This window comes from Vigna angularis, chromosome 11 (assembly GCF_016808095.1).
Source record: "Vigna angularis cultivar LongXiaoDou No.4 chromosome 11, ASM1680809v1, whole genome shotgun sequence".
Classification (NCBI taxonomy): Eukaryota; Viridiplantae; Streptophyta; class Magnoliopsida; order Fabales; family Fabaceae; genus Vigna; species Vigna angularis.
This window is the reverse complement of record NC_068980.1, coordinates 7,522,433-7,535,419: the sequence shown is the minus strand read 5'-3', so window position 1 is coordinate 7,535,419 and position 12,987 is coordinate 7,522,433. Positions and strand designations below refer to the sequence as shown.

General features: G+C 25.8%; 1 protein-coding gene across 1 annotated transcript; it reads right to left on the bottom strand.

The window, feature by feature from the left end:
* Window positions 1-445: 445 nt before the first annotated feature.
* On the bottom strand, window positions 446-4,493 carry LOC108333323 (probable terpene synthase 11). Its single transcript, XM_017568732.2, has 7 exons — window positions 4,293-4,493; window positions 2,379-2,640; window positions 1,915-2,287; window positions 1,562-1,780; window positions 1,341-1,479; window positions 993-1,241; window positions 446-901 (listed from the first exon to the last, which is right to left on the bottom strand). Exons 1-7 carry the CDS (start codon window positions 4,458-4,460, stop codon window positions 608-610), a joined length of 1,704 nt encoding a protein of 567 aa, XP_017424221.1. The 5' UTR covers window positions 4,461-4,493; the 3' UTR covers window positions 446-607.
* Window positions 4,494-12,987: the final 8,494 nt, after the last annotated feature.

The following is a 12,987-nucleotide window of genomic DNA, read 5'->3' as shown; positions in this document are numbered from 1 at the left end:
CTCTGCCATAGCCGATGTCTAAATAGTTGTTTTATTTATGAAAAATATCACGGATCATTTTTTACGTTAGATATTTGAGGATCAAACGTATAAAAGGTGACGTTAAAAGATATTTTCTCCACATTGTAATTATAATATTTTACTTAGTAAGAGGGTGTTTTTTATTCTTTTAGCTTTAAAACTTTTGAAAACAATCAGGAATTAAATATTACTGTTGTGTTCCATCAATCTTATCTATTGTCTAAACAGAGGATCATCTTGCATCTCAAATCTAATAAATTGTAAAGCTCATAACATGCAAGCATTATAATTTCTACCTTGAAAACTTTATGAGAACATTTATTTTATAAATAGGAAAACACACTTTCAAAATCCCAATCTTTCAATCAAATCACATATATATTATTAAATAATTCTGTTAAAACAAATAATAATAAATCTCATTTTACAAATTGTGTGATAAACTTAAATTCACCTTCAATTTAACTTGTTTTGATTGGAATGAACAAAAGGGCAATTAAAGCCAAAATAATGGTACAAACAGCTGATACAAACTTAGCTTCTCATCCTGTGACACATAATCGATAACTGATACATGAATTTCATTTCAATATTCGAGAGCTGGTGTAAAGAGCAATGTTTGGACATAATCATCAACTGTGAATGTGTTCTGATCATCTCCATTCTGATAAATTACCTGAGAAGTTCTAGCCATGTTAAGAGAAGCCTTTATAACTGAGAAAGGCAAAGAGGCTGTGGTCAAAGCAAGACTATTTAACTCTGGCCATAAGTTCCTGATAAATCCTCTTATTTGTTTTCTTGCAACAATTTCATCAGAAATATTATTTTCTGTCATCAAACACTGTAAGCTACAAGCATTATCTCCTCTTTCTTGCTCCTCCTGAACATGAAACATCAACAACTTCTCATCAGTGTCACTTTCTTGTTCTAACATATTTTTAACATCAGATCAATCAAATGAAAATCAATACCCTTGAAGTTCCTAAGTCATCCCAAAGCCTAAGAATTTCCCCTGAACATGAGAAAAGTCTTGGATATGGGTTCATCAAGGAAATGGTTTCCTTTGAGATACCATCCCCAATAAGAAAAGTAGCATGCACCAATGCCATGTATGATCCTGAAGAAATCACCCCATTAGCCAAATATTCCTCAAAAGTTGGCACATATTTGTTGCTGAACCATTTGGCTTCTTTCAGAAAAGCTTCAAATATGTCTATCCACTGCACCAATTCAGCAAAAATCTCTCATTAACCTCTTACTCTTACTCTTCTATACAGTTACATACATGTTTCAGATTATAAGGATATGCAAAATCTTACAGTTCTTTTCAAGCAAGAAAGAACGGTTTGTCCGTGCTCCATTTGAATTCTACATGCAATTTCTTGGATGGTGTTATACAATGCCAAATAGCTTATCTTCATGTATTCAGGCAACTGTTCCATCGCATCAAGATCCCACCTGTAAATGATAACAGAGGTTTCATATTTTGGTTATTCATTTTGCTAGCTGATTTTAATTCACAAAAATTTTAGATGCAAACCTTTTGATTGCCTCGGTAAAAAGAACGAGTTCATCTGATGTGCCGTAAGTGTCGAAAATATCATCCATAACTAGCAAAATACAAATGGTTTTTGCAAGTTCAATGCGACAATTTGAATAACATGGTTCTGGAAACACCCCCACTGTCCATAGAAAGCACTCTGCTGGTTTATCTCTCGCAAAACCAAGCCTTTCAACAAGTCCCAAGTCCTTCCACCACCTAATCAAGTAAAAGTAAAAATCATATACCGATGTTGTTTGTGTTTTAAATTTCTTTCTAATATATCTTAAACATCAAAATCAATGTATTTTTAAAGTACAATAGAAAAAAATCCTAATTCAGCACAAGATTACCTAGAGATATCTGCTAATTCTTTTTGGTGCATTGACTGAACCATGGCATTGTCTATCTTTGCCATTTCCAGAAGATATGGCATCTTGCTGCTCACTTGGCTATATTCTTCAATGTAGTTTCTGGCTTCCAACCTACTCATTCTTAGGTGTCTCGGAAGTGTTAAGGCTCTGACAACATGATTCCCTACATCAGGACTTAGAAGTGGAAGTGATTGCTGCAGATGAGCACTGGAGAAGTCCATGGCCTGTTGCAACACTTCTTCCCCTTTTGCACCCAAATATGATGCCTCATACATACTTAACATTCCCCAAATGTCAGTGGTAATTGATTCCTTGAAGTTCCCACTGTGGTCCAAAAATTTCTTGAAAACATCTGCTACCAATGCAATGAATTAATCAAACTAGCATGTGTGTGTAACAACATATTCAGAAACTAACTTTGCAAAGACTGAATATGAATGTACCAGAAGAAGCATGGCAGCCATTATGTCTGAGTAGTCGAAATTGAAGAGCAGTGGAACAGAGGTCTTGAGAAAAATCGCAATCCGCTACCTTTCCAAGTTTTACATTGATCTCTTCTTCAAAATGGTGGCCAATTCCTAACCTTTGAATGTTGTCAATTATCTTCAATGTTTTGGTTGGATCACTTGAGTTTAATAGTGTCTCTTGGCTGCTTCTTTTAACTTGCTCCAGTTTCTTTTTCCCAGGATCAATTTGAATAGGCACCTTCAACCACCAACATGACAAAACCCATTAAAGAGAAGATTGTGAACATTTTTTAAGTTTCTCATCACTCTTGCATTCTCTCATCACATATTAATACTGTAAAACAAGAATATTCATACAAATCTAAACAACATAAATAAATATTTTCATATATTATTGGTGTAATGATTTTTGTATTCATAATTAATTAGAAACCACTATAAGTAATTACATTTTTTTTTTTAAATTTCCTTTTTAATATTCGTAATGGAAAGTAATTAAATAATATGTTTGGTATAGAACTCAATCAGACTAAAATAACAAAAACATTATATATATAAAACTAAAATTATAATTTTAGTTCAAAACCATCTTTCTAGAGACTTGCCTTCTTTGTACCTCTTTTTTTAGGTATTATATATGGTTCACATGTTATTTTAGTTAATTTTTAGTTTTTTTTAATATTTCAAAGTTGTTTCAACTAATTATTCGTGTGTACCAAACAAGCTTTTTTATTAACAGACAAAATTTTTTTTAAACGAGACTTTTAGTAGCTTTTTTAAATGATATATGTATATTTGTAAGATTATAATAGACAAATAATGTAAATGAGATCTGAAAGGTTTTATATAAAGTTTGGAATATGGTTGCAGTTCGATTTAATTAGTTTTTTTTTCACAAAAGAGTGATCTGAATCCAATGTAAAAATTAGTTTAACTTAATATAACATTTGAATTAAATCAAACCAATATTTCAAATTTTCTTTTGAATGGATTTTTACGTTTTTTTTTATTATAAAATTATAAAATACTTTTTACAGAAAAAAGGTGATAAACATTTCTATAATAAAAACTCCTAAAATAAAAGTAATGCTGTCAATTAACATAATTTTAACTTTTTCATATACTTATAAACACCATAACACAATTTTGTGGATAAAAATTATAATAATACCTTATCTTACTTTAGTAAGTAGAGTATAATAAAAACAACTTTTAATAGATATACTTATGTACGGATGTTAGTGGTTAATTAACTATCAATATATAATATTTTATACTTAAATATTTTAAATAAATTTATTCAATTCTTAATTTTCAATTCAAAATAAAATTATTCGGTTTAAGAGGGTTCGAAAAATTGGAAGACAATATGCATTAACTTTTTTATCTTTTAGATGGGTCTGATTTTGAACCTTATTTGAATTACATGTTCTACATACAAACCCTAAAAATAACTTATGTTTTTATCCGAAATATGCAGCAAATAAAAAAATATTATTATTGATAATAATATTTCTAATAAAAATAATATTAATAAGCTAGTATTTCTTTATTTTTGAAAAGTAAACAGTTCCATAATTTATTTTACTTGACTTTTTATATCTCTTTAATCAAACAACTTTTATTTCTCATTTCTTTTCTATCAGTTTAATTAGTTTCTTCTTTACCAAACGGACAGCGTTGACAGTGATTATTAAGAACAATCGGTGGTGTCTGCAACAGGAAAATCCATCTCAGACTGAGACAAAATATTATAACAAAAAACAGAAAAATATTACGGCAAAGATGTTCATGGCAGAAAATGATAAAAGCAGAATATTCATACGAAAGCGAATGAGAAGAAGAGTCCAGTGAAGAATCTTACAAAAGACATCTATGTAGGAGAAGTACCTTGTCGCGGAAAGCAACTGATTTAATGGATAATTTGTTTTGCTTCATAGCATGTGGTGATGTTTGTAACGAAGATAAAATGCATGGTGGATGATGCATGAAAAAGCGTGAAGTGTGCGAAGCCAGTGAGCTTGTAAAGGACACAACTCTTGCTTCTGTAACCACCATTATCGTATTATTTAGTATTTAACTGCTGTTCTAGGAATAATGATGGATGTTAATACCTTTGTTTGCACTTCTATATATATATATATATATACACACACGCTTCTGTCTTCTCTACTATTATTTTGTTCAAGTTTTGCATTAACTATAATTCGATCTATCTTTTCTCTATTTTTAAATGACATGAGACTAATGGCCCAATAAAAACAGATATATTTCAAAATTAAAAATAATTCTCAATTTCAAATATTTTTAAAAAGTTATATCAATTAGTTGACATACCAATATTAAATAATCATGCTTGTTGAAAAAGTTAATGACTTATTAACTGTCAAGTTGTTATCTAAATACATTCATCGGAAACTGTACTTTTCATTAATTGTCTAATTGTCCTTCTCTTTAATTGTCAAGAGGAGTTTATTTGAAGAGGACATGGGTGCACGAAACAAAATAATGCATTGACATTCAGAATGCTAATAAAGAAAAAGATATATAGATACTACAAGGGTTTAAATGTGATCTAAACTTTACATAGGCTTTAAAGTGAAAATCGATTTTTATAATTTTTATAGTAAAAAAATAAATAATAAATTAATTAATCTTGTATTCTATATATTTTTATTATTATTTATCTAATACAATTTTTTCAAATAATTATATTTTATTTATTTTATTTTCAACTTTCTTAGAATATATGTTTCGGTTATGCTAATAATTATTATTATTATTATTATTATTATTATTATATACTTTTGAAAATCTTGGACCTAAATTCATTAGGTTTGTAATTTTATCACTTGAGTCGTAGACTTAAACCGCGATTCAATAATAAAGTAGGTTTAAGTTTTGTAACAAATAAAAATAATATATCTTTTATATTACGGAAGTTAATAGATTTTTCGATTTCAATATCTGTGGGTTTAATAATTGTGATTCTTTAACCATTTTATTTAAAAAATAACTAATGTAGTTCTTGTAGTTAAATTAATATTAATATTCTTTTAAAGGTGACTATATATGTGTTAGTGATTTGGATTTCTCTGACCCTTTATTCTTTCTGTTTCTACTCATTGTAGTTTCACGACCGATCCTAAATGAGAATAGAAACTGATACACCAAGTAAAAATAAATAGAGTGAAGGGTTATAAAATTTCAAAATTACTTATACATAGTCACCATAAAAACGAAAATCAATTTAATTGAAGAATCACACTCTTTTTAAATAATTTTAAAATTAAATAGAAAGAAAAATATTGAGAATCACATAAAAAAATATTTTGAATATTAAAAAAAATACTATTGAACTTATAATTATAAGTCTTAGAGTTTATAAAAACACAAACATGATTATTGTGTCAAAACTCTCAGTTAAAAGTTGGAAAGCATATCGCAAAGCGATGAAAAAGATAAAAGAACACTTTACCGTAAAAACAAATTATATATAAAAGAGACCCATACATGAATATATGCATAAGAAGGAAGAAAGAACAAAAAGGAAACTACTGGTTCAAAAGGAACTAAATTAACATAACTACTAAAAATAGAACAAACTCCATTAATATCTTACATTGAATCTCTATTCAATTATCTACATTAAATATAACGCACTTCTGTCGCACCATTAAAAAATTTACAAGTTTAAAACTGAAATCTCATTCTTTTCGTATCTCCTATTTACATTTTACTTTTAGATAAAAACCATCCATAAGGAGGTCATGAATTAGAGTTTATAAACATTCTAATATTTTGAAAATAAAAAATTTAATTACTTGTTTAATTCTCATTTTGATTGTTATTTTTTGTTTATTAAAAAATTTCCATATCCTAACTTATGGGTGTTTCAATTATTATTTAAAAACAACAATTACTAACAGACATTAAAAAAGTGTCAATTTGTGAATTTTTATATTTTTTAATCTTTTAATTTTTATTATTTTGTAAAATGATGTGATAGTTTGACATGTAATTTAGCACAAATATATATCTCTTTAATTCAATTTAATTTTAATTTTTCTGAAAGTAAGAAAAATATTGTCATTTTTTTAGACCAAATTTATTATTTGTATAAATGTTATATTAATTTTTTATTAAAATTGAATTTTTTAAATATTATATTATTATATATTATTAATTCATAATTTGTTAATGTACTTTAAAACAAAAAAAATATTTAAAACTAATATATCATTAATTTATATTATTTTATAAGAATAACTTAATTAATTATTCAAATACTAAATTGGTACCAAATTTATTATTTATATAAATACTATATTAATATTTATATTAAAATATACTATATTAATATTTATATTAAAATTTGGTGTTAACAGTCATTATTAATAAAATGAGTTAATAATATATAATAATATAAAATTTTAAAAGTTTTTTTTTATAAAAAATATTAATATAATATTTATATAAATAATAAATTTAGTCCAATTTAATTTCAATTTAGAAAAAAATATTATTATTCTATTTTTCTATATAAAAAACTAAATCGGATAAAAAAATATATATAAAAAGTAAATTAAAGTTTTGACATAAATCTTAACATGTGGTATTGTTCTATCATGAAATCATGTGATACCAACAATATCGCATGTCACATCAAGAACAAAAAATTTGTAAAACAATAAAAATTAAAAACACATTCACACCGCTAAAGTTGCTAAATTTTTTTTTGTAAAATACTTGATGAAGTTTTCAAAAATTAAATGCAATTAAAACTTTCTAAGAAGAAAGAACTAACTTAAAATTTTCCAATGAAGACTAATAAAGTAATTGAGAAAAGAAAAATATTACAGTGGACCTAAAAGTTCAACTATATTTAAAACTAGAATAAAAATTAGTTTATAGATCACTTGCTCTCTAAAGAAAATAAAACTTGTGAACCTGCTTGCCTTCCTACAAATAAGGAAAAAATGCACAAAAAAAAGAAAAAACAAAAACAAAAATGGGTCTTCCTTTTATGTACATGTTCTACTAAAAAAATAATCAACTTAAAGTTTTTCTACTAAACTAAAAACTAAACAACTAATTGAACAAAACGAAATATAAAAATAAAAGTTCCACTTTATTTAAAAATAGAATAAAAAATGGTTTATTGATAACGTCGTTTTTAAGTCATCAAAAGTAGCTGAAACTCAAAAAGCAATAAAGCCGACAAAAAAATATCTTATCTTATCCACGAATCCCAATCTATCTTTAAAAGTTTATAAACATAGTTTAAAATAACTTCGTTGATAGTTAAACTTATGTTAAATGTAGTTACTACATGGCGCGTCAAATTCTTAATTATACAATTAACGCAAATGGAAGATATTTTTATAATATAAACATATATTATTTTTTATTTATTTTCAGGATAGCATGTACTTATGGATTTGAGGGTTGAATTTGACATTGAAAACGTCACTCTACATATAGTTAGGTTATTTAAGAAATTCACAACTTTCCAGTCCAAAGTAAAGAAGTACTGCGCTATCAATAACCACCTTCAACAATTTGGGCGGCTATATATATATATAAAAAAAACTATTTAAATACATTATGAATTACAATTTTCTTTCATTGTAATCCTTAATCTGTTCAAAATAAGGACCATTTAAATTTTGGAACTTAATTGTAAATATGTTTTTTTACTAATCGAAGTTGTGAAATTTGTACTCTTACATTTTCACATGTAAATTGTATAACTTAACTTATGTTAAAATAAAAAGATAAAAATAAAAATGATGAAAATTGCATGAAAAATAGGTTTTATGGGAAATAAAAAAAACAAGTATTTTTAGTTACACGTGTGACTTATTTTTCATGTAAGCTTGGCTTTCTTTATATTTATTTTTTACTTTAAACATCGGTTTTGAGATGTATATAGTTTTTAAGGAGATGAACTTAATGATGTTTTACGTTTTAAATCAAGAAAAAAAAAGTTTGAAATAGTGTTTTGAAAAATTGGAAATGATTAAATTGGCCAAAATTTAAAATAAAAGTTGCCAAAAGGTTTTTTAAAATGAGACTAAAAAAATTAAAATCTATAGTTGAAAAAGTAACTACTTTCTAAAATTATTTATTTTATGTGGTATTGATATTAATTGTTCATCATAAAAAGTAATATTCAAAATAGTCACATGTTTAAACACGTACAATATGAATATTTTGGCTTGTGGACTGTGAATCAAATCTTAGATAACTTAAAATTAATTAATTTGAATAGGTTTAATAAATGGTTCTGAATATGAATACCTTTATGACAATTTGGCTATTCTACACTCAACCAAAACCTCTTACCAATATCGTTGCATTAATTATAATTTATTAGTCTACTATATTTGTATTTTAAGTGTGAGGTTTTAGAAAACTATCAAATCGTTACAATTGACTGTCCAGATTTTTTCAAAGGTTTACTTTCTTAAATTATATACCAAAACATTACAATTTGATTGCAAAAGAATTAACTATGATATGACTAGACTTTTGATAAGCTGTAAATAAATTAGGTTGGACTGAGCTATTATTTAATTATGGATTGAATTTTATGATTTGTTTCAATGGTTGGCATGTTGGGTGGGCTAAGCTAAAACGAATTTATGTCAGATTATGGATTGTTAAATTGTATATGAATAATTTATCATTTGATTATCATACGTGATATTTGAATTTTTTATTAAATATCAAAATATATTTATATATTAAATAATTTATCACTTATTTAAATATAACAGTTTTGTCAAACAGACGAATTGACGGTCTGATCGAACTGAACGAGAGCGAATTTTTTTATATGTAGGCTTTTTTTAATGATGTTAAGTTGTTGTATTAGCTGAATTGGAATATCAAACTAGACGAGAATGAGTTCTTTATAATTAATTTTGTTAATAATGTTGAGCTGAGTAGAAAAGGTTGTACCAAGTTAGGTTAAAAAATAATCTAATCTACTTTTTTTTTTGTCGGACTACCAAATTAATTCATTGAACTTAAATTGTCACCCCTAACAATTTTACTAATATTTTGTATGAAATATTTACAATCGTATTGCATAACTATGTTTTTTAAATGATTGATTATTATAAACAACCTTTGAAAGTCTTAACCTTTCTTACAAATTATTTATTTTTAAAATTATTAAGTAAGTTTTAAGTTTAAGTTTTATTCTTAAATTTTATCTATAACATATATATATATATAATAATAATAATAATAATAAAACTAGATTAACCTTTTAATGTCTTTTTTTCCTGAACTAAAATGATGACATAAGTATTTATTTGACTTAATTGAACTTAGATAATAAAATAAAACTTTTTTATCAAAACAATATAGTTATTTTGTAAAATAATTGTTGATAACGGCAATAATTCTTTCACAAATTTTTTAATTTTTAAATTAATAAAATTAATTATAAATATTTTTAAATCCCTTTCACAAATTTTAAGACAAGAATGACGACAACATTATTATGAATATGATTGAAACGACTTATTTTGGGTTTTAATATAATTGAAGAAAATAAATTGAAAAAATAATTAAATTAAATTTATGTTTAAGTTCTAATTTATTTTATTATGTATTTAAGATATGTGTGATATGTATGCAAATTAGTTTTAGATTTTATTAAAAATGATAGTTATGTTTAAGTAAGGAGGATGATAATACTATTTTTAAGAGTTGCGTTTAGTAACTTTTTTTTAAAAACTCTTACAATCAAAAGGAAAAAGAAGTAAACTTTGTCTGTAATGGATAAGCTTAGTCTTATTCATTTATTATTTCATTTCTCTCTTCCTCTGTGAACAGTGCATGGGAAATTTGTTTAAACCCTCAATGAATGCCAACAAACTTATATTGATATCTCTTACAAATATTCAGCAGTAGGTTCTAGGATCTCATAATTGTGCATGCAGTGCACTCACATAATTTCAACTTTTGTTTTCTTATTTTTATGTATTTCTATTGGTATTATCATCATCATTTACATAGATACAATATTGATCTTGTAAAAATTAAAAAGAGAAAAACAAAATTCTTTTTTTAATAGTAAATGAACTTAATGACGAAATATGGATGGATATGGGATAATATCCACCTTTTTAATTGGATACGATGAGATGAAATAAGTATACATTTATTTTGTCTCTGATTTTATATTTATTCCGTATCTGTTTTTTTTATTTGTTTTTGTTTTAAATTACTAAAACATATTTGGAATAGTAAATAGAGAAGTACTGGTGTGAGTACATGTATACTATTTATCCAATAGAGAAAAGGATGGAAGTAAAACTTCATACTCGTAAATGAGGAAAAAATTTACTTTGAAGATGTGAATGGAAAAATCAAATGTGTACATGTCCCGTCCCATTAACATTCCTACATTATTTTTTTTTTTATCTTTATCTTATTATTTTCTACGGATATTAAATATTTAAAATGGTATACATGCCATGCTTCCCAAATTATTTTTTTGAATGTGACTATAGCATTAGCCACTCAAATGGAAAATTTTCAACGAGGTGTGATGTTTTGAAAGAAAGATTCAACATATACCAAGTAAAGATTGACTCATAAACAATATCAACAATTTGTGATTCTTCTATAATAATTACAAATTTATTCTTCATATGATATTTTTAATTTTCCACCTCAAATGATAATTCCATTAATCACAGGATAAATTTGTTATATCTTCAATAAAAGATATCACTAAAATACAACTGTTTCTACACAAACTACATTTCAATCTTGTTAGTTCCAATTACAGGGACTCGTCCTCTCCAAGGACACTTGTCCTCTTCAATTTGAATGACGATTGTGTCTGTAGAAGAAACTTTGCCGCTCAAGTCAATCAAGTGCGTCAGATGGTAATAAATGCGGTAATTAATTAACGTAATTAATGTACCTCATATAATGTTTTAGTTATACTACTATTCATAGGCCTTTACCCGAATAGACTTAGGTGTGTTTCCTAATTACTTGTTAATTTTAATTTAACCCTTCCTTCTAACTTAATCATAGTTTAGCTATATCAGTAGTCTGGCCGATATAGTCTCATCCTAGTCGCATATGTTTGGGCCAAATACATATCAACTTAGGTGATTGAGATGTATTTGGACAAACAATGTTATTATATTGACATGACTGAGGTGTATTCGAGCGTTTATAGTACAATAAATATTAATACAATTTGTATGATGATCATTTATTTTCATTATTATAGAAATAAAGCTATTATAGATCCTACTTGGACTTAGAAGAATAATCTAAAGGCTTATTCCCTATTTATATTATGGTAGTGTCCTTTGTAAATTTGTTTGCTCATTTTATAATTCATATTCTACAAAAATAAATTACATCTCTCCTAAAATCAACCTTGTATGCAGTGGCATATGTAGACAACACTCCTTCAAATTGTTCGTATAGCTAAAGAATACAACTTTTTTTAATTTTAAATTCAACTTTGTTTTTTTTTCTTGGGAAGTTGTATATAACATATATGATAGCTAAATACTTGTAAGGAAGAATAATTAACTAGTTTGTCATTCCATATCTCTATTCGATGTCCTCAAACCTATTATTATTAACAATAATTGATTTATCACGTAAGAAGTGGTTTTAACTACTTGTACCTAAAATGACTTATCCACATTAATTATACTTAGCATAACTTTTATTCTATCAAGGAGAATTATATTCATCCGGTATACCACACATACTAAGGTGTATGTGGAATAAAAAAGTGTGTCTTAATATCTTCATACTTGTAAAATGCTAAAAAATCTTCATCAACATATGTCCTCCATCATCTATATCAAACACTTCATTAATTTTTTAGTTTAAAGAATTTGATGAGAGTATTCCAAGTATATCTTTTTAAAAGTCTTTTTTACAAAGTTGAATAAAATCGTATTTGGTATTGTTAAATGTAAATTTGCAATATTTGACGTAGTTATATGTAAATTAACGTGTACTATTAAAAAAAACAACTTGCTACTTTCATAATATAAAAAGTAAAGAACAACGTAAACTTTTCTAAATATAAAACTTCTCTTCTCACACCACGTATACACCTATATGGAAATGAATTTAAACATTACGACAATAGATCAAGAAACATAAAGAAATCATTCTTGATAAATTTCATTCTTTTACATGTTATATCTATCCACCAACTTTTTGACTTATCAACTATTTGTTCTTGGTTTCTTTCTCGTGCAAATTTTATGCGTTTATTTGGAGGTGATATTCGATATTTTTAAAACCAAACAGTTTATAAAATAAGATTCTATATTATGTTAGGTTATAGTTCTAAAAAAAGTTTATTTTTTTGCTATGCTATTTTTGTTTCTTATTTATTTTCACTTTTGTATCCATTAAAATTTAAAAACTTAAACAAACGTAAAACAAGCAATACTGTAATTTTTTTCTTATTGAAATAAGTATTATTTTCTAAAATTAAGGAAGAGGTAATGCAAACATAATTTGTTGGATTAAATGATTAAATCATGAATTAAGCTTCTAAGTTGAACGTCGTGAT

Bases quoted from the DNA above. Each gene is read 5' to 3' on its own strand.
- LOC108333323 (XM_017568732.2), bottom strand. From the start codon at position 4,460: ATGGTGGTTACAGAAGCAAGAGTTGTGTCCTTTACAAGCTCACTGGCT. The intron at 2,288-2,378 runs GTACATTCATAT...CATTGGTAGCAG, and splicing joins TGGCTGCCATGCTTCTTCTG to ATGTTTTCAAGAAATTTTTG. The intron at 1,480-1,561 runs GTTTGCATCTAA...TATCATTTACAG, and splicing joins TTTACCGAGGCAATCAAAAG to GTGGGATCTTGATGCGATGG.